General features: G+C 40.6%; 1 protein-coding gene across 3 annotated transcripts in view; it reads left to right on the forward strand.

Annotated features, from left to right (window-relative positions):
• The first annotated feature begins 2881 nt into the window (after positions 1 to 2881).
• The window catches only part of AQP11 (aquaporin 11), a 30985-nt gene continuing 10580 nt past the window's right edge, over positions 2882 to 23286 (forward strand). Inside the window, exons 1-2 of one of the 3 annotated variants that reach the window (XR_002824926.1) lie at positions 2882 to 3383; positions 22887 to 23274. Coding sequence is in view for 2 of the 3 variants with exons in the window: in XM_004381993.2 (XP_004382050.1) it covers positions 14088 to 14706; positions 22887 to 23003 (736 nt within the window). In the remaining variant the exon portion in view is untranslated. Of the gene's footprint in view, positions 3384 to 13577; positions 14707 to 15372; positions 17123 to 22886; positions 23275 to 23286 lie in introns of those variants that run through there. The other 2 variants (XM_004381993.2, XM_023736586.1) reach the window with 2 other exon arrangements.

Below are 23286 nucleotides of genomic sequence, written 5' to 3' on the forward strand. Positions count from 1 at the left end.
GGGTAGGCCACCAGCTGGGCTCATTTACCAGCTAAGGGACTTACCTCTTCATGCCTATGTCCTAGTACACAGGATTCAAATTTAAGTCTCAGCAAAATGATACATGACCACCTTTTTACTCAGCAATGGTCAAAACTTCAAATATTAAATCCTTAAATCTCAATAAGCTCCTGCAGTTCCATTTGGCTAAATCATTCAGCATGAGTCAGCCCAGAGAAGAATCCTGCTTGTTTGAAGATGAAAGGGTATGTTGTCAATACGGAGTGACCTTTTTCTGTTTGAAATTTTTAAATATATCTTCTATTTTGATGAGCCATCTCTGCATGAACATATCCAATGTTTTATCTTCTCTCGTATCCCACCTCTTAGGTAAAACCAAGGGGAAAAGGATCTGCAGATCAAGAAGCAGAACTGGACAGGCCCAGTCCTTCAACCAGCCTTGTAGGCCTCTGGAGACCATCAGAGAGTGGCCCATAGTTGCTCCCCTGTTACAGGTCTGGGAATACTGTCATATACAAGCCTTCGAGATAAGCAAGGCCCTACAGTGTTGGCTGGAAACAGCTCTAACCTTGGTCACGTAGCAGTTTCTCTCCTGCTGGCTCAGGCAGCCTGTAAGCTAAAAAAGAGAAAAGGAGATTGCAGGAAGAAACACAGCTAAGATTGCACAGAAAAAAGAACAGTGGGGTGCACCTTTTTTGGCCTGCTGCTAGAGACTGCAGGCCCTGAAAGAACAAGACGCAGCTACCAAGAAGAACCCTGTGTCCACAAAGCAAAGCCTGGATGAGCAACTGACTAAAACTTTAACAGGCTTTCAGAAGCTGCAGCTGAGGGCTTCAGTAAGCAGAAGCAGTGACCAGGGCACTGAGGATTTGAGAAGAAGCCAATATCCATGAAACACACGGTCATTCTGATACTAACATTGCAAATCTGATTCTGACAAAAACCACTAAAGCAAACAAAAGAAAACAAAGCAAAACGTCCTGCTTAATAGAAAAATATTTCCCTGTCCTCCAGGGGTAGTAACACATTTAATGGATACTGCAAACAGAGTTAAAGCCACACTTAAGCAGATTATTTAAATAATGTATTAAAGAGGAAGAGAGAACATTTCTTGTCAGTAATCCCTAAACTTCCTCTTTAAAGGCCTTAAAATACAATAGGCAGCTGTTAAATGGGATCATTAGGAAGGCCCTGCAGAAACATGGGTAAATGATCCTTAAATAATGTTGAGTGAAATCAAACAAAATATAAAACATTTGGGATTATAATAGCCTACATTTATTAAGAGTTTATCATTGAAAAATACAAAAACACATGGATATGGATTAGAATGGAAATCGTTGTATCGGGATATGAGATTTGAGATCATCTTTTTTACTTCCTTGAAAATTTTCTTTGATATTCTGATTACAACATTCTATCAATTAAAATAAACATAATCAAAGAACTAATTCTAGGGAAAAAACAAACTGATGAAAACCCAAACTACTGCTATCGATTTTTATATGCTCTGTCATGTGTCTGAGCTTATCATGGAAAGGTATCGATAAGAAATTTCACTCCTATGGAAAACAAGAAACCACTCTGTAAAATTAAAAAAACAAAACAAAACAGAGAAAATGAGGAGTGTGGGTTTGAAAGCTTGAAAAGAAAACTTAAGGCAATATTCATTTCAGACATGTGACATGAGGAGGCCTTGATGGACTATCCTGTGGAGTCCCGTGTGAGGCCCAAGTGTGGTGGTTTTGTGCCTGGGGAGCTCTGTATCCAGACTCTGGATCCACCATCTACTAGCTGTGGGTCCTTGGTCAAGTTATTTAAGCTCTCTGAGGCTCAGCTTCCTGATTTGTAATATGGAGATGTAGATAACCCACCTTATAAGATGGTCTTAAGGCTTAAACAATATAAGGCATATAAAGTAAGCACCCAGCACCTTGCCTGGTAGGAAGTTCACATTCAGTAACTGCTAGTTCCCTTATCTCTCCATTCCCTTCTCAGAAATCTACCATATAAAAGTGGACCTGCCTGTGACTGAGTTTATCATCAGGTTATTAGTAATACTATTTTTTGCTTATTAACTCCCTATTAGGAGAATATGTGCCTGGCACATAGTAGGTCCCAGTAAAGGTATGGTTAATGGAGTGAAAGGATAGATGGGTGGATGGATGGATGGATGGATGGATGCATGGATGGATGGATGGGTGGGTGGATGGTGGATTTAATCTGTCTTCAGATCCCTAGAGGAAGAAACACTGGGATTGTTCTATAAATTTCTAAAGAATACAACTGGGACAAGGAAGCACAGTGGCGATCCCTCTTTATTTTTTGAGCAGAAAAAGTGGGTTTGGTAAGCAGGAACAAGCTCATAGGGAGGGGCCGTTGGGAAAAATCAGAAATAAAAAGGATCCTTCTCTAAGCAAGATGCACCTACTCTCCAGGTCTTTGGACTCTGCTGGAAAGAGTCACCCTGGGTCTGAAAGGACAGCACTGTGCTAGAGATGTGTTGCTCACTTCCTCTCTTCCCTGACCCTCTGAGAGTGGACAGTGCCTAGGCCAAAAGGGAGGGGCTAATGGGCAGGACAGCTCAGAGAAACTGGGTGCTCACTGGTGTCAGCAACATTCCAGAGTAATCAATTTTGTGTGGAGGGCCTCTCCCAGCTATAAAAGGTCCTCACACCCCCAGGCCCAGACACTGTGCATGGGCTGTTTCTACTTAATTTCCTTGAGGAATAAGTGGACGCTACAAGGAAGCAGAGTTTCACATAAAATCAAGAACAACATTCTAATAAAGCTGTCCAAACATAGAAGAGCCTGTCTCAGGAACAGTGAGTTTCTCATCACTGGACCCTGGGCTGGGAGGAATGTTGCAATGGTTGTTGTTATGTTGAAGAGGAAATTATAGCTTTGGGTTAGTGGCTAGATGAGAAGAACTCCTTCCAGCCTGAGATTTTTTAATTTTATGAGACTCTCAAGCTCTCAAAATTAGGCTTTTGACTGACACCTAGAGGCTTATTTGTAGAAAAGAGACTGTTACTACAAATCTGAGCCCAAGGAAATCACCGTTGTTTCTCAGCTCAGATTCTCAACTCCTCGGCCTGCTGGTGTTCCCCTTCTCCAGGTGTTGCAAGGGGATGAGTCTCACAAAAGACTAAGCACTATGATCTTGCAATTTCACCATACCTCAATACAGCTATGGGACTAGGACATAAACACAGTTAGAGAAAGGTCCTTCTCCTTCCCAGCCTCATGGGGAAAGAAACAGCTATACCTCTGACAAAATAAATTACCATGTGAGGCAGACTTTCAAGATGATGAGGTGGAATGGCTTTTGGAGAGGCAGTGAAACAACAGCTGGTTATCGATGAAGAAATAACCCAGGAAAGGTAATGGGAGTAGTAGTGGACGGCAGTGAGGTTAGTAAAAGAACCTAGGCTTTGGGGTCTATCCTATACAGGGTTTGCTGAGCTTCTTGCATGGTCAGCTTTTCATCTTTCATGATATTAGGGAAGTTTTCTGTCAGTAAATGTTCAATGATCCACTCTGTGTTTTCCACTTTCTCCCCCTGTTCTGGAATTTTTGCTCTTGATTGTATCCCACATCATTCTCAAGTTTTCTTCATTTTTTCTCTAATTTTTCCTCAAAGTGATAGCCAAGGATTTATCTTCAATTTCGCTGATCCTGTCTTCAGTTGTTTCAAATTTGCTCCTAAAACCTTCTTCTGCACTGTCCATTTCTGAAATCTTTGTTGTTTATCTTTTGGATTTCTAATTGCTGTTTTTGTATGATTTCTAGTTGTTTATTTATTTTGACATTTTGCTCTTGTATTATTTTCCTGAATTTTTCCATTACTTTGTATTTTCCCTGATTTTGTCTATTTTTTCTTTATTTTTGTCTGTGTTTCCCTTCATCTCTTTCTTAATCTCTTGGAGAGCCCTGAATATTAGACTTTTGTATTCCCTATTAGGTAGTTCCAGTGCCTTTTCTTCTACCAGAAGGTCATCAGAACCTAGGCTTTGGAGTCCAACAGAACTGCATCAAATTCTGACTTCTCACTAGCTGTGACTTGATCTAGTTTCTTGAAGTCTCTTAACAGCAACTTCCTTCTCTTAAAACAGGGATATTCATACCTTTCTTGAAAGCTTGTTGTGTGGATTAGAGAACGTATGTAATGTGGCTAGCTCTGTGCTAGGCACATAATAAAACCAAAAACCTGTTTCCATTGAGTCAATTCTGACTCATAGCGACCCTATAGGACAGAGTAGAACTGCCCCATAGGGTTTCCAAGAAGTGGCTGGTGGATTTGAACTGCCAACCTCTTGCTTCGCAGCTGAGCTCTTAACCACTGCACCACCAGAGCTCCTGGCACATAATAAGCCCTCATTAAATGGAAGCTGGTATTGCTATGGATTTTAGACAGGAGTGGACTCAGCAGGTTCAGGGAATAAAATGTGGGCCAGTTGGACTGGGGCAGAGCATTTGTGGAAGCACAGGAAGTGAGGCCTGAGACAGTGTTGTGTGCTAAGCAGGGCTTTGAACCTGTTCAGTTGGTTTGAACCCCTGCTGATAATTTGCATTTCTAACAAGTTCCCAGACAATGCTAATACTGCTGGTTAGGGACCAATTCTGAGAACCACTAATAGGGCAGTGGTTCTCAAAATTTATTATACATAAGAATCACCTGAGGAACTTGTTAAAATGTAAATTCTGATTCAGTATATCCAGGGTGGAAATGCAAATTCTCAGCAACTGGACCAAACCAGTTCGAGGCCCTGGTTTTAAGAGAGCCCAGCACTAGGAGTCAGGAGACTTCAGTTTGAGTTCTTGATCTTACAGCACCAGACAAGTCACTTCCACTTTCCCACTTCTTTACAGATAGGGTCTAGCTAAGTGTTTCTAATGACTATGCCTCACCCTAGACCAACTAAATCAAAATCTCTGGAGCTAGGACTCTGGACATCAGACATTTATAAAGCTGCCAGGTGATTCCAATGTGCATCAATTGAGAACCACTAGACTAGATAACCTCCAAGGTTTCTTTTAGTTCTAACATGAGGAAGATGGAGGAAAATAGCAATAAATAATTATTATAGAATGGCTACTATTTTTTGAGTGGTAAGTGCTAGGCACTTCACCAAGAGCTCTACATGTGCTATTTAATATTCACAATAAACCTAAGTGGTAGGAATTTTACAGACGAAGAAACATGTTCAGAAAGATGTTCATTTGCCCATCACCATGTAGCTAAATGTCAGAGTTAGAATTTTAACATTGCTGTCTCTCATACCCCAAACAGAAACCACTATATTCTACCATTTCACACAACTCCCACATAGCATTGGAAATAGATTCTTTAAACCTGCTTACCTGGAAGCAAATATCATGATTCTAGTGCTTATGAATGGGTGAAATGCTTCTGTGAACTTAGGGGTTTTCACACTAATTTCTAGACAAATATTTCTGGTTAAAATGGGTCAATTTCTAAATATTGGCTATAATTGATACACTACTTTTTATCTATTTTTTTATTGTAGTAAAATATACATAACATAAAATTCACGATTTTAACCATTTTTTGTACAATTCAGTAGCATTAAGTACTTGCACAATGTTGTATAATCATCAGTACTATTTCCAGATCTTTTTTAATTATCCCAAACAGAAACTCTATACCCATTAAATAATAACTCTCTATTACCTCCTCCCCAGAGTCACTGGGTGGTACAAATGGTTAAACAGCTGGGCTGCTAACCAAAAAGCTAGAAGTTTGAGCCTACCTAATAGCACCTCAGAAGAAACATCTGGTGATTTACTTCTGAAAAATCAGCCATTGAAAACCCTATGGAGCACAGTTCTACTCTGACACACATGGGGTCTCCATGAGTTAGAATTGACTCGACAGCAACTGGTTCCCAGCCCCTAGTAACCTCTATCCTACTTTCTGTCTCCATGAATTTGCCTATTCTAGACACCTCTTAAGAAGCCCTGGTGGCACAGTGGTTAAGCACTCGGTTACTAACTGAAAAGTTGGTGGTTTGAATCCACCAGCCACTCCATGGGAAACAGATGTGGCAGTCTACTTCCATAAAGATTTACAGCCTTGGAAACTCTATAGGGCAGTTCTACTCTGTCCTATAGGGTCGCTATGAGTCGGAATCGACTTGATGGCAATGGGTTTCAAAGGGTTTAGATACTTCTTATAAGTGGAATCATTCAATATGTGTCCTTTTATGTTTGGCTTATTTCACTTAGCATAATGTCTTCAATTCATCCATGTCGCAGCATGTATCAGTACTTCATTCCTTCTTTTATGGCTGCATAACATTCCATTCTACATATATACCACATTTTGTTTATACATTCATCTACTGGTGAACACTTGAGTTCTTTCCAACTTTGGGCTATTGTGAATAATGCTGCAATGAACATGGCTGAATCCCGGCTTTCAATTCTTTTGGGTATATAACTAAGGGTGGAATTGCTGATTCAGATGGTAATTCTACATTTAACTTTCTGAGGGACCACCAAGCTGTTTTCCATAGCAGCTGCACAATTTTACATTCACATCAGCAATGAACAAGGGTTCCAGTGTCTCTATATCCTCACCAACACTTGTTATGTTCGTTTTTTATGATAGCCATCCTAGTAGGTGTGAACTGCTATGTCATTACAGTTTTGATTTGCATTTCCCTAATTAATGATGTTAAGCTTCTTTTCATGTGTTTATTGGCCATTTGTATATCTTCTTTGCAAAAATGTCTATTTAAGTCCTTTGCCCATTTTTTAATTGGGTTTTGTTGTTGTTGTTGAGTTGTAAGAGTTCTTTGTATAATCTGAATATTAATCCCTTATCAGACATATGGAGCCATGGTGGCCCAGTGGTTAAGAACTTACTGCTAACCAAAAGGTTGGCAATTTGAATCCACCAGTAGCTCCTTGGAAACCCTATGGTGCAGTTCTATTCTGTCTTATAGGGTGGCTATGAGTGGAACCAGAGATATCATTGCTGATGTCAGATGGATCCTGGCTGAAAACAGAGAATACCAGAAAGATGTTTACCTGTGTTTTATTGACTATGCAAAGGCATTCGATTGTGTGGATCATAACAAATTATGGATAACACTGCAAAGAATAGGAATTCCAGAACATTTAATTGTGCTTATGAGGAACCTGTACACAGATCAAGAGGCAGTTGTTTGGACAGAACAAGGGGATACTGCATGGTTTAAAGTCAGGAAAGGTGTGCATCAGGGTTGCATCCTTTCACCATACCTATTCAATCTGTATGCTGAGCAAATAATCCAAGAAGCTGAACTATATGAAGAAGAACAGGGCATCAGGACTGGAGGAAGACTCATTAACAACCTGCGATTTGCAGATGACACAACCTTGCTTGCTGAAAGTGAAGACTTGAAGCACTTACTAATGAAGATCAAAGACCACAGCCTTCAGTATGGATTACACCTCAACATAAAGAAAACAAAAATCCTCACAACTGGACCAATAAGCAACATCATGATAAATGGAGAAAAGGCTGAAGTTGTCAAGGATTTCATTTTCCTTGGATCCACAATCAACACCCATGGAAGCAGCAGTCAGGAAATCAAAAGACGCATTGCATTGGGCAAATCTGCTGCAAAAGACCTCTTTAAAGTGTTGAAAAGCAAAGATGTCACCTTGAAAACTAAGGTGCACCTGACCCAAGCCATGGTATTTTCAATTGCATCATATGCAAGCAAAAGCTGGACAATGAATAAGGAAGACCAAAGAAGAACTGACACCTTTGAATTGTGGCGCTGGCGAAGAATATTGAATATACCATGGACTGCCGAAAGAACGAACAAATCTGGAAGTACAACCAGAATGCTTCTTAGAAGGATGTCGAGACTATATCTCACACACTTTGGACATGTTGTCAGGAGGACTAAGTCCCTGGAGAAGGACATCATGCTTGGTGAAGTAGAGGGTGAGCAAAAAAGAGGAAGACCCTCAACGAGATGGATTGACACAGTGGCTGCAACAATGGGCTCAAGCATAACAGTAATTGTGAGCATGACGCAGGACTGAGCAGTGTTTCATTCTGTGGTGCATGGGTCACTATGAGTGGGAACTGACTTGACAGCACCTGACAACAACAGCATGAGTCAGAATTGACTTGATGGCAATGGATTTGGTTTTTTGTTTGGTTATCAGATATATGATTTACAAATATCTTATCCCATTCTGTGGATTGTCTTTTCGTTCTCTTTCTTGATAGTGTCCTTTGATGCACAAAAGTTTTTAATTTTGATGATGTCCAATTTATCTATTTTTTCTATTATTACCTGTGCTTTTGGTATCATACCTAAGAATCCATTGCCATAGCCAAGGTTATGGAGCTTTTCCACTATATTTTCTTCAAAGATTTTTATAGTTTTAGTTCTTAGGTTTAGGTCTTTGATCCATTTGAGTTGATTTTAATGTATGATGTAATGATACCAGATCAAACCAAACCATTGCATAGAGTCAGTTCTGACTCATGGCGACCCTATAGGACAGAGTAGAACTGCCCCATAGGGTTTCCAAGGTTTCAGTATTTTTGTACTGGAAAAATTGGCCACAGAGCATGAGACGCAACCGAGCAAATGGGTAAGATGCTGCCATCTAGTGGCATTTTTTTGTAAGGGCAATGTATGTAATGCAACAAGGTGGAGAACCCAATAGGCAAAATTCTAACCATGCTTATCTCTTTGCTATCCTTCTATTGCCTTCCTACCTGTAACATTTTGTTTCCCCAAATATACTATTAGGAAGGAACCAATGACAGCTACATGAGAAAATAGGTAAGAACTAAAGACAAAATAACAAAGTTGCCCTCTCCTGCTAGTATTTACTAGTAGTATGTAACCTTTGTCAAGTTACTTAACTTTTCAGAGTCTAAAATTTTCTTATCTGCAAAATGGGGACAATAGCACCCATCTTGTAGTATTGCTATGAGACCAAATTGAAAAAAAATATGTATAGGGTAGCAATGGTTCTCATAATTGTTAGTTGTGGTTGACGACCTCATGTGTGCAAAGTAGAACTGCTCCATAGGGTTTTCAAGGCTGTGACCTTTCGGAAGCAGATCTCCAGGCCTTTCTTTTGAGGTACTTCTAGGTGGGTTCGAACCTCAACCTTTTAGCTAACAGTCAAGCGCTTAACTCTTTGTGCCACCCAAGGACACTCTATCCCTTTTACCCTGCTTAATTTTAATTAATAGTACCTCTCACCACTCATCATGTTATATATTTATTGTTTATTTTCTGATTCCTGCCCCAGTTAGACAGACTTTATCTGTCTCTAGTGTTCAGCACAGTTCCTGGCACAGACTAGGCACTCAGTATTTGTTGAGAGAATGAACAAACCCTCCAGGCAAGAGCCTGTCTAGATTGGTGACCAAGGCAAATTTCTGAAGCATTGGTTCTCATAGTTGCAAGAGTCTTTGGGAAGCTTCTGAAAAACGTGCGTTCCAGGATCCCATCCACAGAGCTCTGCGGTAGGGCCCATAAGTCAGCATTTTAAGTAATACCCAGGTGAGTCTGATGCAGTGGTCTGTGGCCCCTTTTTGGAAAACACTGCTCTGGGGGAACAGATTTGCCTAGGGATGAGTTCACTAGAGCAGGGCTGCCCCTTCAGCAGGGTTTCTCAACCTCAACACTATTGACATTTTGGGCCACACAATTTTTTTTGTGGGAGGCTGTCCTGTCCTATGCACTGTAGGATGTTTAGCAGCAGCACCTTGGCCTCTACCCACTAGATGCCAGTAGCACCCCCTCCGCCCCAAGTTGTGACAACCAAAAATGTCTCCAGGCAATGCCAAATATCCCCTGAGGGAAAACCGCAGCCCCCTCCCCTCCGTTGACAACCATTGCCCTAGGGTGTGTGAGGCCCTGGGCAATTTGGGGGAGAGAGGGAAGGGTTAGGCTGTCTATATAAACAATATGGTTTAAAATTCATGAGCTCATGTGAGGTATAGTTTTTTCTTAATGGAGATTTAGAATAAAGAGTAGAGAAAGTACTTATGTATTTGTTTTCCAGTCAGTGCACATTAAGATTCTTTGGACTGTCCAGGCATTACCTCTTCCTGTTCAGGTCTAGGAACCATCTCTTTATGTTCTTGATTGTCAAATACACCATTCCTGACTAATTTCATATCTCCCACTCATGAAAAAGGTAGCAACGCTGTTACTACTCACAATGCCACTGCTCTTTGTAACCTGATCGTATTGAAACAATATAGATCTTCTTGCCTCTGCTGATCCCTAAAACCATTTACACATGACACTGCATCATCCATCATGCCACCCATGCTTCCCATGATTCTCATAAAGATAGAAGAGTGGCCATTTGCACAATGGAAGTCTGTTCATTGTTTGGCATGACCGGGGACAGCACAATGTCACCACATTGATTGGAGACAAAGCGATGAACCAGTCCAAAAAGCCTGTTAGTGTTGCAGAGCAACAGTTTCAAAAACCCTCAGAAGAGATAGGCATGACAATATTTGGAGGGTTGTCTGACATGTTGTGTTGTGTGGACTTTGCAGAGGGGGTGAGGTGACTGCCTTGGATGCCAGCAGTAGGAGGCATTCGGAATAGAAGATGCCTGTCTTACCCTTGTCACCCTTGGGTGTGGTAGACAGGAGGTGCTACTGTGTTCGGAACACAGAAGAGCAGGAGGCAATGCACAGGCCGACACATTCAGCTCAAGCCTGAGGTCAGTGGTAGATGGTACCTCATCCTGTGTCTGATTGTGAGTGAGAGTCACACAAAATCTGTGTCAGCACCATTCTGGTGGCCCAATCTCACATGATCCTGCATAAGAAAGATCAGATTGGCCAGCAGGAGCACTCTGCTTATCAGCTTGTCCTTCTGGAACTGGGGCCCTGTTAGTGGGCTCTGGAACAACCCCACAGACCCAAGTCCTGGAGCTCTTTGGGACATCTGGTGGACCCATGTACTGGGAAGAAGATTGGAGAGCACCCAAACAGGGCATAAACTGGGACCAAAACCTGTGACGGTCCTAGTCTGAGTTTCGGACACCCTGACAGAAGAATGGTACCAACACCACCCGTCCCAGCCAACAGTCAAAATTTCAGGGAAGGCACTACAAAGACTGGTGTGGCCTGAGGGCCTCAGCTTGCCCAGGGCCAAGGGCAGTACTGCACTAGAGCAAAGATGAATGAGTCAATTTCTTCTTAAAGTGTTCTTCTGGGAAAGGGCAAGGTTCACTCTGTGGAGTATTATCCCCAGTAGCAGACTATTCCTGGAAACAGAGGAACTGTTATGTATGTTAGCTGGTGATAACTCGTGTAAGATAAAGCTATAGAAACTTATTTTTCATTCTTGCTGTTTCTACTCCTTAGCACTTAGTCTGTCTTCTCCATATATCTTGGAATTTCTGCTTCTTCTGGTTCCATCTTATTTTGTTGTTTACCATTTACAGTAGGAGTTCTAAATCCAAATTCCATGGAAAGGCTTCAAAGGATCTATGAACAATTAAAAATTATTTGCAAACTTGTTGGGGTATGTTTGTTTCCTGGGACATGACATTGATTAAATTCAAGAGGTCTATGACCCCACTAAAGATTAAAAACCATAGTTTTAGGGATGGCAGCACAGTATTCCCCTAACACTCTTCATATTTAATCATTGTTTAATGTTAGCCGGTCTTTCTCAACAGTCTTTTAAGTTCCAAAAGGGAAGGGATAGTGTTTATTCATTGCTATATTTCTGTGCCTAGCATAGTGGCTGGCACCTAATTAGTTCTCCTGTGTTTCTTTGATGTATCGCCATTTTTTTTTTTTTTTGAGCACTTCTGTATTTTCCAGCATGACCAAGATGCTTCAGGCTCATCTTGTATATTCCCTGTGCCAGTTCTCGAATCAGCCATTCCTCCAAGAAGCCCTAGTTTCTTTTATTGGAGAATGGTATTAGAAACCAAGATCTGGGTGCTAAGTATGCTCATTGCTGCTTCTAGGCCCTTCTCAGCTGACAGAATAAGGAAATACATGTATGTAAACTAACCAATGTATATGCAGATATCTATGAAAATTTCTATATGTCACCATCTGTACCTATATGAAGCTAAACATGAGATCATACTGATGTTTCCAACTCTAATGCATTACCGTATGAATCATTCTAGCCTCCTGTCCTTGATTATCTATAAACTCCCTCTTCAACAGAGAAAGCTGGCTCCAACAGAGAAACCTGGCTCTCACTGTCCACCACACATTTCCTTAATTATTCATTTCCAGTACACATGTGTAGTGGTTTCAGAATTGTTAACTTATACCCCTGTGGGAAACAACTCTCTGAGTACCAAACAAAACCAAACCCATTGCTGTTGAGTCTTTTCTGACTCATAGTGACTCTGTAGGACAGAGTAGAACTGCCCTGCAGGGTTTCCAAGGAGCACCTGATGGATTCAAACTGCCGACCTTTTGGTTAGCAGCCAAACTCTTAACCACTATGCCACCAGGGTTTGTTTATTAGGATCCCTGGTGGCACAGTGGTTAAGAGCTATGGCTGCTAACCAAAAGGTTGGCAGTTTGAATCCATCAGCTGCTCAGTGGAAACCATATGGGGCAGTTATACCCCCTCCTACTGGGTTGCTATGAGTCAGAATCGACTGGAACACAATGGGTTTGGGTTTGGTTTTTTTTTTTTTTTTTGGTTTCTATACAGTTCCTTTTACACTTAGTTTTACAGATTGCAACTTATTTCCAAAGTTAGTTAGGTCAGCGTCTTTTCTCCTACCTCCTTCAGTGAGGTTGTTTCATAACTTGTAATATAGTTATTTTGCTAGTCTTCATTCCATCTTGGGCTCTCCGACCTCCTAAAAGGTTTTTTATTTTTTTAAGTTGCCTGCATTAAGTTCCACTTCTTTGGGCTGTAAAGTTCTATGGATTTTGACAAATGCATAGTGTCATGTATCCACCATTACAGTATCATACAGAATAGTTTCACCACCCTGAAATATCCTCTGTGCTTTGCCTATTCAACCCTCCTCCCCCACTAAATCCTTCGCAATTATTGATCTGTTTTCTGTCTCCCTAGTTTTGCCTTTTCCAGAATGTCATGTAAATGGATTCATACAGTATGTAACCTTTTCAGACTGGCTTCCTTTGCTTTGCAATATACACTTAAATTCCTTCTGTGCCTTTGCTTAGTGTGATAGTTCATCCCTTTTTATCAGTGACAAGTATGCCATTGGAAACCCTGGTAGCATAGTGGTTAAGAGCTATGGCTGCTAACCAAAAAGGTTGGCAGTACGAATCCACCAGGTGCTCCTTGGAAACCCTATGGGGCAGTTCTACTCAGTCCTATGAGTCAGAATCCACTTGATGGCAATGGGTTTTTTTTGGTTTAGTATGCCATTGGATGTTTCTGCTTAGTTTTGACTCTTTTCTTTTTGTCTTTAAATTGAAGCCATTTCACCTTACGACAGAGGTATGAATCCATGGGGGCTGAGCTGAAGAGCAATTGAAATGACTGAGACCACAACATGTTGAATGTAATTAATGTCACTGAACTGTACACTTAAAAGTGGTTAACCTGGCAAAATTTTTGTTATATATATTTTGCCACAATAAAAATGAGTGTAATAACAAAACAAGATCGCAGAAGGCGAGCTCCTTCCCGCTCTGCGCAGGGCAAACGTGTGCCTTTCCCGCTGGCGGTCCTGGGGTCCCACGGTCGCACCGTCCTCCAGGCGCGCATGCGCAACGGGGTTCAGGGCCTGCGGGGTCCCTGCGCTCACTACCGCCATCTAGGCCCGCGTACAGTTCCTGGCAGAGGTGGAGGAGGGAGTGTGCATGTGCCAGCGCCCTAGCAGAGCTCTCCTCGCCGCCCCTCCTCCCCAGCTGTGTCTGCAACACCTTTCCGGGCAGCCGGGGAGGGGGAGGAGTCCTTCAGCGCAACGCTCCCGGGGCTTCCCGTTTCTCTGAATGGGCCCGCCCCGAGGGGCGTGAGGAGGAGGCGGGCGGACTTCTGACTCGGGTCCTTGAACTGCCGGCTGCCGAGCCCGAGTCGGAGCCCGCAGCCTTGTCAGGCGGTGAGAGAGCCATGTTGGCACTGCTGGGGCTCAAGCCCGAAGTGCAAGACACCTGCACCTCGCTGGGGCTGATGCTGTCGGTCGTGTTGTTCATGGGGCTGGCCCGCGTGATCGCCCGGCAGCGGCTGCACAGCCCCAAGGCCCACGCCTTCGTCTTGGAGTTTCTGGCCACCTTCCAGCTCTGCTGCTGCACCCACGAGCTGCTAGTGCTGAGCGAGCAGGACCCCGCGAACCCCACCTGGCCGCTGACGCTTATCTACTTCTTCTCGTTGGTGCATGGTCTGACTTCGGTGGGCACCGCCAGCAATCCGTGCGGCGTGATGATGCAGATGATGTTGGGGGGAATGTCCCCCGAGTTGGGTGCAATAGGTCTGTTGGCCCAGCTGATTAGTGCCCTATGCAGCAGGTACTGCATAGGCGCCTTGTGGAGCCTACGTCTGACCAAGTATCACGTCAGCGAGAGGAGCTTCGCTTGCAGGAATCCCATCCACGTCGACTTGCCCAAAGCGGTCGTCATAGAGACCATCTTCTCCTTCATCTTCCACAGCGCCTTGCTGCACTTCCAGGAGATCCGAACAAAGCTTCGTATCCACCTGCTGGCAGCACTCATCACCTTTTTGGTCTATGCAGGTTTGTTACTCCCACGAAACACTTGGCATGTCCAAAACCTCTATGACATGACGCTCTAAGGTTTTACCAGGATACATTTGAAACGACCCTGTAATGTAAATATTGGTATCTCCGTTAGTCTAACCATTTTGCAGCACGCTCTTAACTGATGGGGCCAACATACAGATCTCTCAGTGCTTTTTTGAACACCCAGAGAAAGGAGCCACTCACTTCTATGCTGAAACTGAGATCTTGTGAGATATTGCCTAGGGTTCAAATATCCTCCAAAGGGGATTGTCTTAATGGTAGACAGAAAAGATAACTTATCACCTACCTCTTTCCTCATGCCAACGTGATATGGGTTCTTTCTGACGCTCACTGAAAAATGACCCTGGGTTTAAAAAGTTCCTTCCAATTTAAAGCACAAGGCACATGATGACTGGGTTAGTAGTAAGGTTGGGAGTAGAATTTCTGTAGTTCCATTTCCTAATTCTTTTTATACAAAAATTACTTAAAGTCATTTCTTATTTCCTTAATTATTCACTTTGAGTTATAAACAAACTTTTCAGTGGCTTATCAAGAAACACATGTATTTGAAAACTAAAACTTGCTTAAAGATGTTTTAAAAAAAAAAGATAACTCGAGAAACCTGTTAATTTCTTTTAAATCATTTGTTTGCCTTAACAGATCTCAGAAGCAGCCTATATATTCTAAATGGGACAAGGAAATCCAAAAAACAAGCGCTTTATGATAAAATGTGTCATTTTAAATGATGACAACAAAATATCTTCACTAGGTCTGTATCTGAATTATAAAATGTTTTAGAGACAGAAATCTAACAAAAGGAAATTTGTAGTTAATAGTCTATCTTCAGACCATTAAAAGTTTAACTATGAGTAGAAGCAAACCTTAAGAAAAGGTCTCCTAATTGATATGCTTGATCCCCGAGGGTAAAAACGGAAGACTTCCCAATCCATTTTCCCTTCTTTAGCTCTAGTACCATTCTTTTAGTAGACACAGGTGGAAATAAATGGTACTGGAGAGAGGGAAGGGTGTATGTATTTGTGAGAGGTTGGTGAGTAGTTGCTTATTTAGTTATTAAAGTTTTCACTAAAGCAGAAACATCTCCCATATTTGAACAGAATCCTCCCTCGCGAAGAGTTACGCCACAGTGTAGCTCTATATTTATACAATTAAAGGCAATAAAAATTTAAAAGATTTTTTAAAATAAAATGTTACATACAGTTGGATCTCTTTGTACCTATGTCTCCCTTCGCTCTCTTCATTATATTGAAGTCGGTAATTATTCTTCCTGTTTGGTTTTATACTTTTAATACATACTTATGAATCCATAGTTAATACCATATGTACTATCAGTCAATCTCTTTTTCATAAGTAACAAAGATTTTGAGAGAAGGGAAACAATACTTGAAGTTACAGATAAATATAAAGTTACTGCAAAAAAAAATCCATAAAATATGAATTTAAGGTATGCAAAACCACTGCTCTTTTTCCTTACCTTCACATTATAGAAATCAAAATCCTTGACATAAAGATACTAATTGACTGCGGCGGGGAGAGTAGAGATCTCACTAGAGGAGAAGTTCTCAACATTCTCTCTGCTTTAGACTCACCTGGGGAGCTTTTTAAACATACCCATGCCTGGGTGCAGAGATTAAGATTTAATTGTTCTAGAAAGGGGCTTACCAGTTGCCCCTTCGATTCAGACTCATGGCGACCCCATGTGTGTCAGAGTAGAACTGTGCTCCATAGGGTTTTCAACGGCTGATTTTTCAGAAGTAGATCACCAGGCCCTTCTTCCAAGGTGCCTCTGGGTGCACTTAAACTGCCAACCTTAGTAGCTGGGTGTGTTAACCATTTGCACCACACAGGGATTCTGGAAGGGGTTTAAGGGATGGTATATTTTAAAGTTCCCAGGTGATCTCAATGTGGAACCAGTGTTGAGAACCACTGCTCTAGGAGTCAAGAGGTCCACTGTCCAGTTTGGTAGCCACTAGCCACATATGCCTATTTAAATTTAAATAAAATTAAATATTGAGTTCCTCAATCGCAGTAGCCACATTTCAAGTGCTCAGTGGCCACACATGGCTAGTGGCTACAGTAGTGGACAGCGCTGGAGACCGCAGGCGCAAAACCAGACAATTGTAGATTACTATTTACAGAAATTCATAATTTACTATGATCTTCCTTTTCATTCCTTTTTCTGCCAATATAAGGAAGATAAGGAATTAATATTTTTTGGGCACTTGGTAGAAGATGAGTATTTTGCTAGGACATTTACATGACTTATTTTAGTTAATCATTACAACCCACATTACTCCCTTTTTAAAAAAGTGAGGCTCAGAAAGAGGGAACCCTGGTTAAGCACTCAGCTGCTAATGGAAAGGTCAGCAGTTCGAAGCCACCAGCTGCTCCACGGGACTAAGATGTGGCAGTCTGCTTCCATAAAGATTTACAGCCTAGGAAATCCTATGGGGTAGTTCTACTCTGTCCTACAGTGTCACTATGAGTTTGAATTGACTCGACAGCAGTGCATTTTGTTGAGGCTCAGAAAAGTGAAATGACTTGTCCAAGGTCACAAAGCTAGAATATGGCGGAACCATGGTTCTGACTGACACTGAAGCTCATATTCACTTCATCATCATTTCTACTGTCTGCTCCTCAAAAACTACAAAAGGATTCTGTTAAACCAAATAAGTTTGGCAAACATTGGATTAAACAGGTTTTCTAATTTTAAGACTTCGCAGAGCATTTACTATGCTACTGTATATTGTGGAACTACAACAGGAGGATGTAGCACTCAGTTTTTCCAATGTGTGGAATCCTTTTGTCTAGGAGTGTAGAAGAGAAATACTTTGGGAAATGCAGCAATAAGCCGTATCGCTCCCCATTGTTTTCTATGGATATGTCATAACTTTGGAACAAAGTTGTCCCAAATAGAATGAACTGTCTTGGGACTAGTTGAATGTCTGTCCTATCATGCAGAGGTAAAGGTTTTGTAGGAAGGATTTAAAAATGGGTAGGAAGAGAAAAATGGGAAGATTTGGCTAAGTCGGACATCATTACAAGTTACTTTAATATATTTTTTTAAAACTCCTAATGGCTAATAAGCTGGCTGCTAACCCAGAGGTTGGGAGGTTCAAGTCCACCCAGAGGTACCTAGGAAGAGAGGCCTGGCAATCTACTTCCAAAAAATCAGCCATTGAAAACCAGTGGAGTACAGTTCTACTCACATGAGGTCACCATTAGTAGTAGTAGATTCAATGGCAACTGTTTTTTTTAAATGATACTGTTAGTACAGTTTTGACAAAGGTTGTAGGCTGGGAGATTTCTTTAATCACTTGGGCTTTGAGGGCACTCAGAAATCATTAACATGAGTCACATAAGAATAACTGAGTATGATTTTAAGATTACAGAACATAACTGTCCTGCTACATAGCCACAGGCTCCTAGGATAGCCAATGACCAAGGAGATAACAACTGTCTGGTTGTGTGTTTATTGATTTAGCACCCCTTACTTTGATGTGCAGATGAAGGCCACTTATGTCACTACCACTTATGGTTGCTTCCTAATCCATTAGCTGGGATTTATTGGCGTTCCTAATAAAGTAAAAGGAAAAAAAAAAAAAGAAAAAGCTGTGTGATTTAATAACATGTTAGAGCTATAAACCTATTAATGCAGATTTCAAACATCTTCTTTGGGAAGGTTTACTTCAATGAACAGGGTAAGAAATAAATACATTCATTTTTATGGATAAGTAATTAGCTATTGAAAAAAACGTTATTTTACACATCTAAATCATCCGGTTATTCTTTACTATTGCACCCTATTTATTTCCTTCATAGAATCTTAAATTACACATTTGCTTTCTGTATAATTTATAATTCAAATTATAATTTAATCTGCACACGTCTCCCTCCACTAGATGATAAACTTTGAGTACAAAGACCAAAATTGTTTTATTCATTATAACATATAACCAGGACTTAGCATGGTGTCACTTGGTACAAATTAAACAAATACAAGGTATTTATAGGATGAGTGAATGAATGAATTAGCAAATATATTATTCACTTTTAAAAAGTCACACAGAAAGAAATAATACATACCTGGGTATTTCATATTTCATGTCTAAGGTCTTCCAAAATAAGTCTAATAAATTGGAGAAACTGTAGTATTTTTAGTTCATTTCATTACTCCAGGAGTTTTCTGTATCCTTGTAAGTCATGAAGAATACAGGTAAGATTTTAGTTATCTGTTGGAGAGAGGAACTAAGTCCTTCACCTATGTTCTCTTTTAATACAATAACCATATGAAATAAGTGCTGTTATTATCAATTTACAAACAAGTCTGATCAACTCAAAACTTTTACTGTGCCAGTGTAATTTAGTGGTGCAGAGCACAGGTTAGGAGGTGGACTGTGCCCTTAGGCCAGACACTTAATTTGGGCCTCTGTTTCCTCATCTATAAAATGGAGAATTCTACTCTGTACCTCATAAGACTACTGGGAATAGTGTAATATATTTCAAGTTATTAGCATAGTACTTCGCACATATTAAGTAAGTGCTTGGCAATATTATTATTTTATCCTACTAATTTCCCACAAGCTTCCAGTATAACTGGATCAATCATTTTTGCAATTATCAAATTGATAATTTTTTTGTTCACAACTTTTAGGTAACTTCAGAATAATACAAGGTTTAACTTTCATACAGAAGTTTGTCCATTTGTAAGTAAGTCAAAGTGAATTGCTTTTGTACAAAATCTGAGAGCAGTCTAGTATCATTCTTCTAGATCCTGTAAAAAGTCTGGAAACAGCTAGCTAGCTAGTTGAGGTAGTGACATTAGTATATCGACAGAATGTAAACCAGCAAAGAAAAGCATAGTGTTTGGAGATGCAAACCTCGAGGATATATGCCCAGCATTGTCCACCACAAAGAGCTTGAATTTGTAGAACACAAGCATTCTTGTCATTAGAGGTATTTTCAGCTGTGGACAGTGTTTTATCAGAACTCATCATGGTCTGGGTGACTCTTGCTTTTGCTCTGATTATATGTAATTTTCTGTTGATGGATTGGGCTTCCCAAGGGACACTTACCAGGAAGAGGGTGGAGCAGGAAGACATATTCTGACCACTGGAAAGGGCTAGCTCCCACTATAAATTAGTAAAATTGACATTCTGGCTTATACCTGAGTCTTCTGTGATTTTAATTAGTGTTATTCTATCACAGAGATTTGATCACCTTCAGGAGTACTGAGAATCATTAGTACTGGGAATTGCCAAGTCTTTGTGGTAATTTCACCAAGTGCATGCTGTCCTCTAAGATGCTTGGCAGTCAGCCAGCCAGCTGAATGGCCTCCCAGGTGATACAGCTTTTTCAACATGCGCTTGTGTGTCTTCCTCCTTCAAATGTCAATGAATAGTAACTTGTTTTTCCAAGTCATTTTCTGATAGTTCTGTGCCTGATGAGTCTTACTGTTTTAAGTAATTCGTGTTTAATTACACAATACGTGAATATGTCCTCCTTGTAAAAAACTGAAACACTACCACTAAGACCAAAGTGCCTTTTGACAGCCACCCTCCACGCCTATCCTATCTCCTTCCCTGCGTACTCTCTCCACCATGGTAATCCTTATCGTATGTGTATCCTTCCAAACTCTTTTTGCTGCATTTATTGTATATATAGATACAACCCTATAGAAACTATATATATTATGTGTGTTCATGTTGACATATAAGGTATCGTATCTTACTTATCTGCAATTTGCTTTTTTTTGGGGGGGGGGAGTTGTTCAGTGATATATCTTGGAGATCCATCCATGTTAGTATAGAGATTTCTCTCATTATTTCAAAATGCTACATAGCATTCCAAAGAAGTAATAAACTTGTTTAGCTATTATGGATGGATGTTTAGGTTTTTCCCAGTTCTTTGTTACTGTAAACATCCTTCTTTATGTGTCCTTGTACCCAAATACCAGTGTTTCCTTACATCAGTGGTTCTCAACTAGGGGAGGCTTTGCCCACCAGGGGACATTTGGCAATGTCTGGATGCATTTTTGGATGTTACAGTGGTTGGGGAGAGAGGGGGATGCTACAGGTATCCAGAGGGTGGAGGCCAGGGATGCTGCTAAACATCCTACAATGCACAGGACAGCGTCCCACCACACAGATTTATCTGGTCCAAAATGCCAAAGCTCAATGCCACCTGTTTTAGCCTTTTTAAAAAGACAGAACCCACTTCTGGTACCGATTTATCTTTTAACTACTGCTGTGTAACAAACCACCTCAACTTAAAATAACAATGATCTATTATTTCTCACAATTTTGTGGGTTAGATGGGCAACTCCTCCAGGATCACTTATGCAGCTGCATTTAGCTGGACAGTTGATGGGGCTCAGAGCCAAAGCAGCCTCACTCATATGTCGGGCAATTGGTATTAGTTGTCATCTGGGGTGCCTCATTTTCCTCCATGTGGCCTCTCATCCTCCATCAGCTTAGACCAGCTTACTTGTATCATCTCAGGGCATTTTTCCAAGAGAGCAAAAAGTGGAAGCTGGTAGGCTTATGGGATTGAGGACTGGACCTGGAATTCAGTGTCACTCCTGCCACATTCAGAATTTGCAAAGTGTCACTTCTGCTGCATTCTATGGGTCAAAGCAAGTCACAAAGCCAGCTCATACTCAAGAGGGGAAAGAGACTCTACCTCTTGTTGGGAAGAGCAGTAAATTCAAACTGAGCAGAATGGGTGATGTGATGATTAGAAGGGAGTCATTTTGAGTGTTAGGCTGGTATAATACTGACAGTATTCTTAGACCTAATGGAAAATCTTCAGTATACCATGGCCTGGAATACTGATGTAAATTGAGGGCATGGTTCATTCCATTTTTATTGATGATAACTGTCTAAAAGAAGTCATAGATCACTTATTATCAAAGCTGATATTACATTATAGGGTAAAGATCTATTTGTATGAGTCGTCTTTCTGCCTATGGCGTCTAGTACATAGGAACTCAATAAATTTTTGAGGAATCGAAGTGAAATGACACTTGCCATCCAGACAATTCTGTTGACCCTTGGCAGTTGCAGGCTTAACATTCTAGGATTTGACTATTCAATAAGGATTCTGAAAGTCCATGACATGATGTCATTTATAATTGCAAAGCATAAATACAAATCATGCTGAGGCTTGGTGTGCTAGAAAAAAACCCTTAGCCATTAAGTGAGCTTAGGTGATTGTTCAACGTCTTCATCTCAACACAGCTTCACTGTTCTCAGCCTAAGGAGTGTGAAATCTCATTAAAGAGTCAATCTCCAATTCAACTGTATTTTATGAAGACCATCAATATGCTATAGTAGCATATGTCAATGTAAAATTTGTGAACATCTTGGGATCTAGCTCTCTGGCTGAAAAAAGCAGCAAATGTGCCCAAGCTTCCATTTTCTAGAACTGCAAGGAATGCCATTGTCTTAAGCATGCTCTTAAGAGTGTTTTGAAAGGCTGAGTCACAGCTGGGGTAAGTACCATTGGACAGGCAATCCAGTCTCCTTTGTCCTAGGAGATCTGCCTTTCCTTACTATTGTGTGGCGAGAAATGTAAACTCCTCGGCCCCATGTAAGAGATACCCTGCAGGTAGAGGTGGGACATGAATCCGGAAAAGTCACCAGTTAAAATTTGTGCTTCTGTCATGGCTACTTACAGTCACTTCTTAAGGGCTCTGTTGACAAGTAAAAACAGAGCCAATGTTGGGTCCATTATACTTTTTGTTTTTAACACTAAGTTATGCTTATGTCCAAGAGGATCTGTGGCAGTATATCCATTTTAAATGTATCTTCATTATTATTCATTTGATAAATGTTAAGAAGGGCAGCCAAATATCCTGTTTCCTAAAACTGTAGAAAACAATAGTACAGCACATTAACTTTCACTGTGCTTCTTACAGTAGATGGGAAAAAGCACTGGGTTTTAACCTCTTAATGTCTTAGTATCCTTTTCTTGCACCTGGCGTATTATAATCTATCATACCTTATGATATGCCAGGTGATTCTGCAAAAGAAAATCATACAATAAGAGCACTTTAATGTGTAAAATGAAATACTCACGCATTCAACATTTATTTCCAGTTACAAGAAAATGTAAGATATACGGTTTCATATCACTTTGCTTAAAATGTATTACAGGAGGAAGTCTAACAGGAGCTGTATTTAATCCAGCTTTGGCACTTTCACTACATTTCAAGTGTTTTGATGAAGCATTCTCCCAATTTTTTATAGTATATTGTCTGGCTCCTTCTTTAGGTAAGCATATTTTTATTTAATATGTTTGAAAGATTATCACTGTAACATGTCAATTTCCAAAGCAAGAGTAAGCACAAAAAAGAAAATGAAAAAGGTAGCTAACATGTCTGAAATAACATTTCATTTTGTGCATTATTCTTTAAAATGGTTTTAACTGACAAAAAAAAAAATTATCTAGTTAAGGATCATTAGTTTCAGGTATGATATCATTTTAAGAAACCCTGAGATACAACGGCAAAAAAGTGAAGCAATTACTTCCATTCAAAAATATATATATATATAT

This window comes from Trichechus manatus, unplaced genomic scaffold, assembly GCF_000243295.1.
Source record: "Trichechus manatus latirostris isolate Lorelei unplaced genomic scaffold, TriManLat1.0 scaffold00088, whole genome shotgun sequence".
Taxonomy (NCBI): Eukaryota; Metazoa; Chordata; class Mammalia; order Sirenia; family Trichechidae; genus Trichechus; species Trichechus manatus.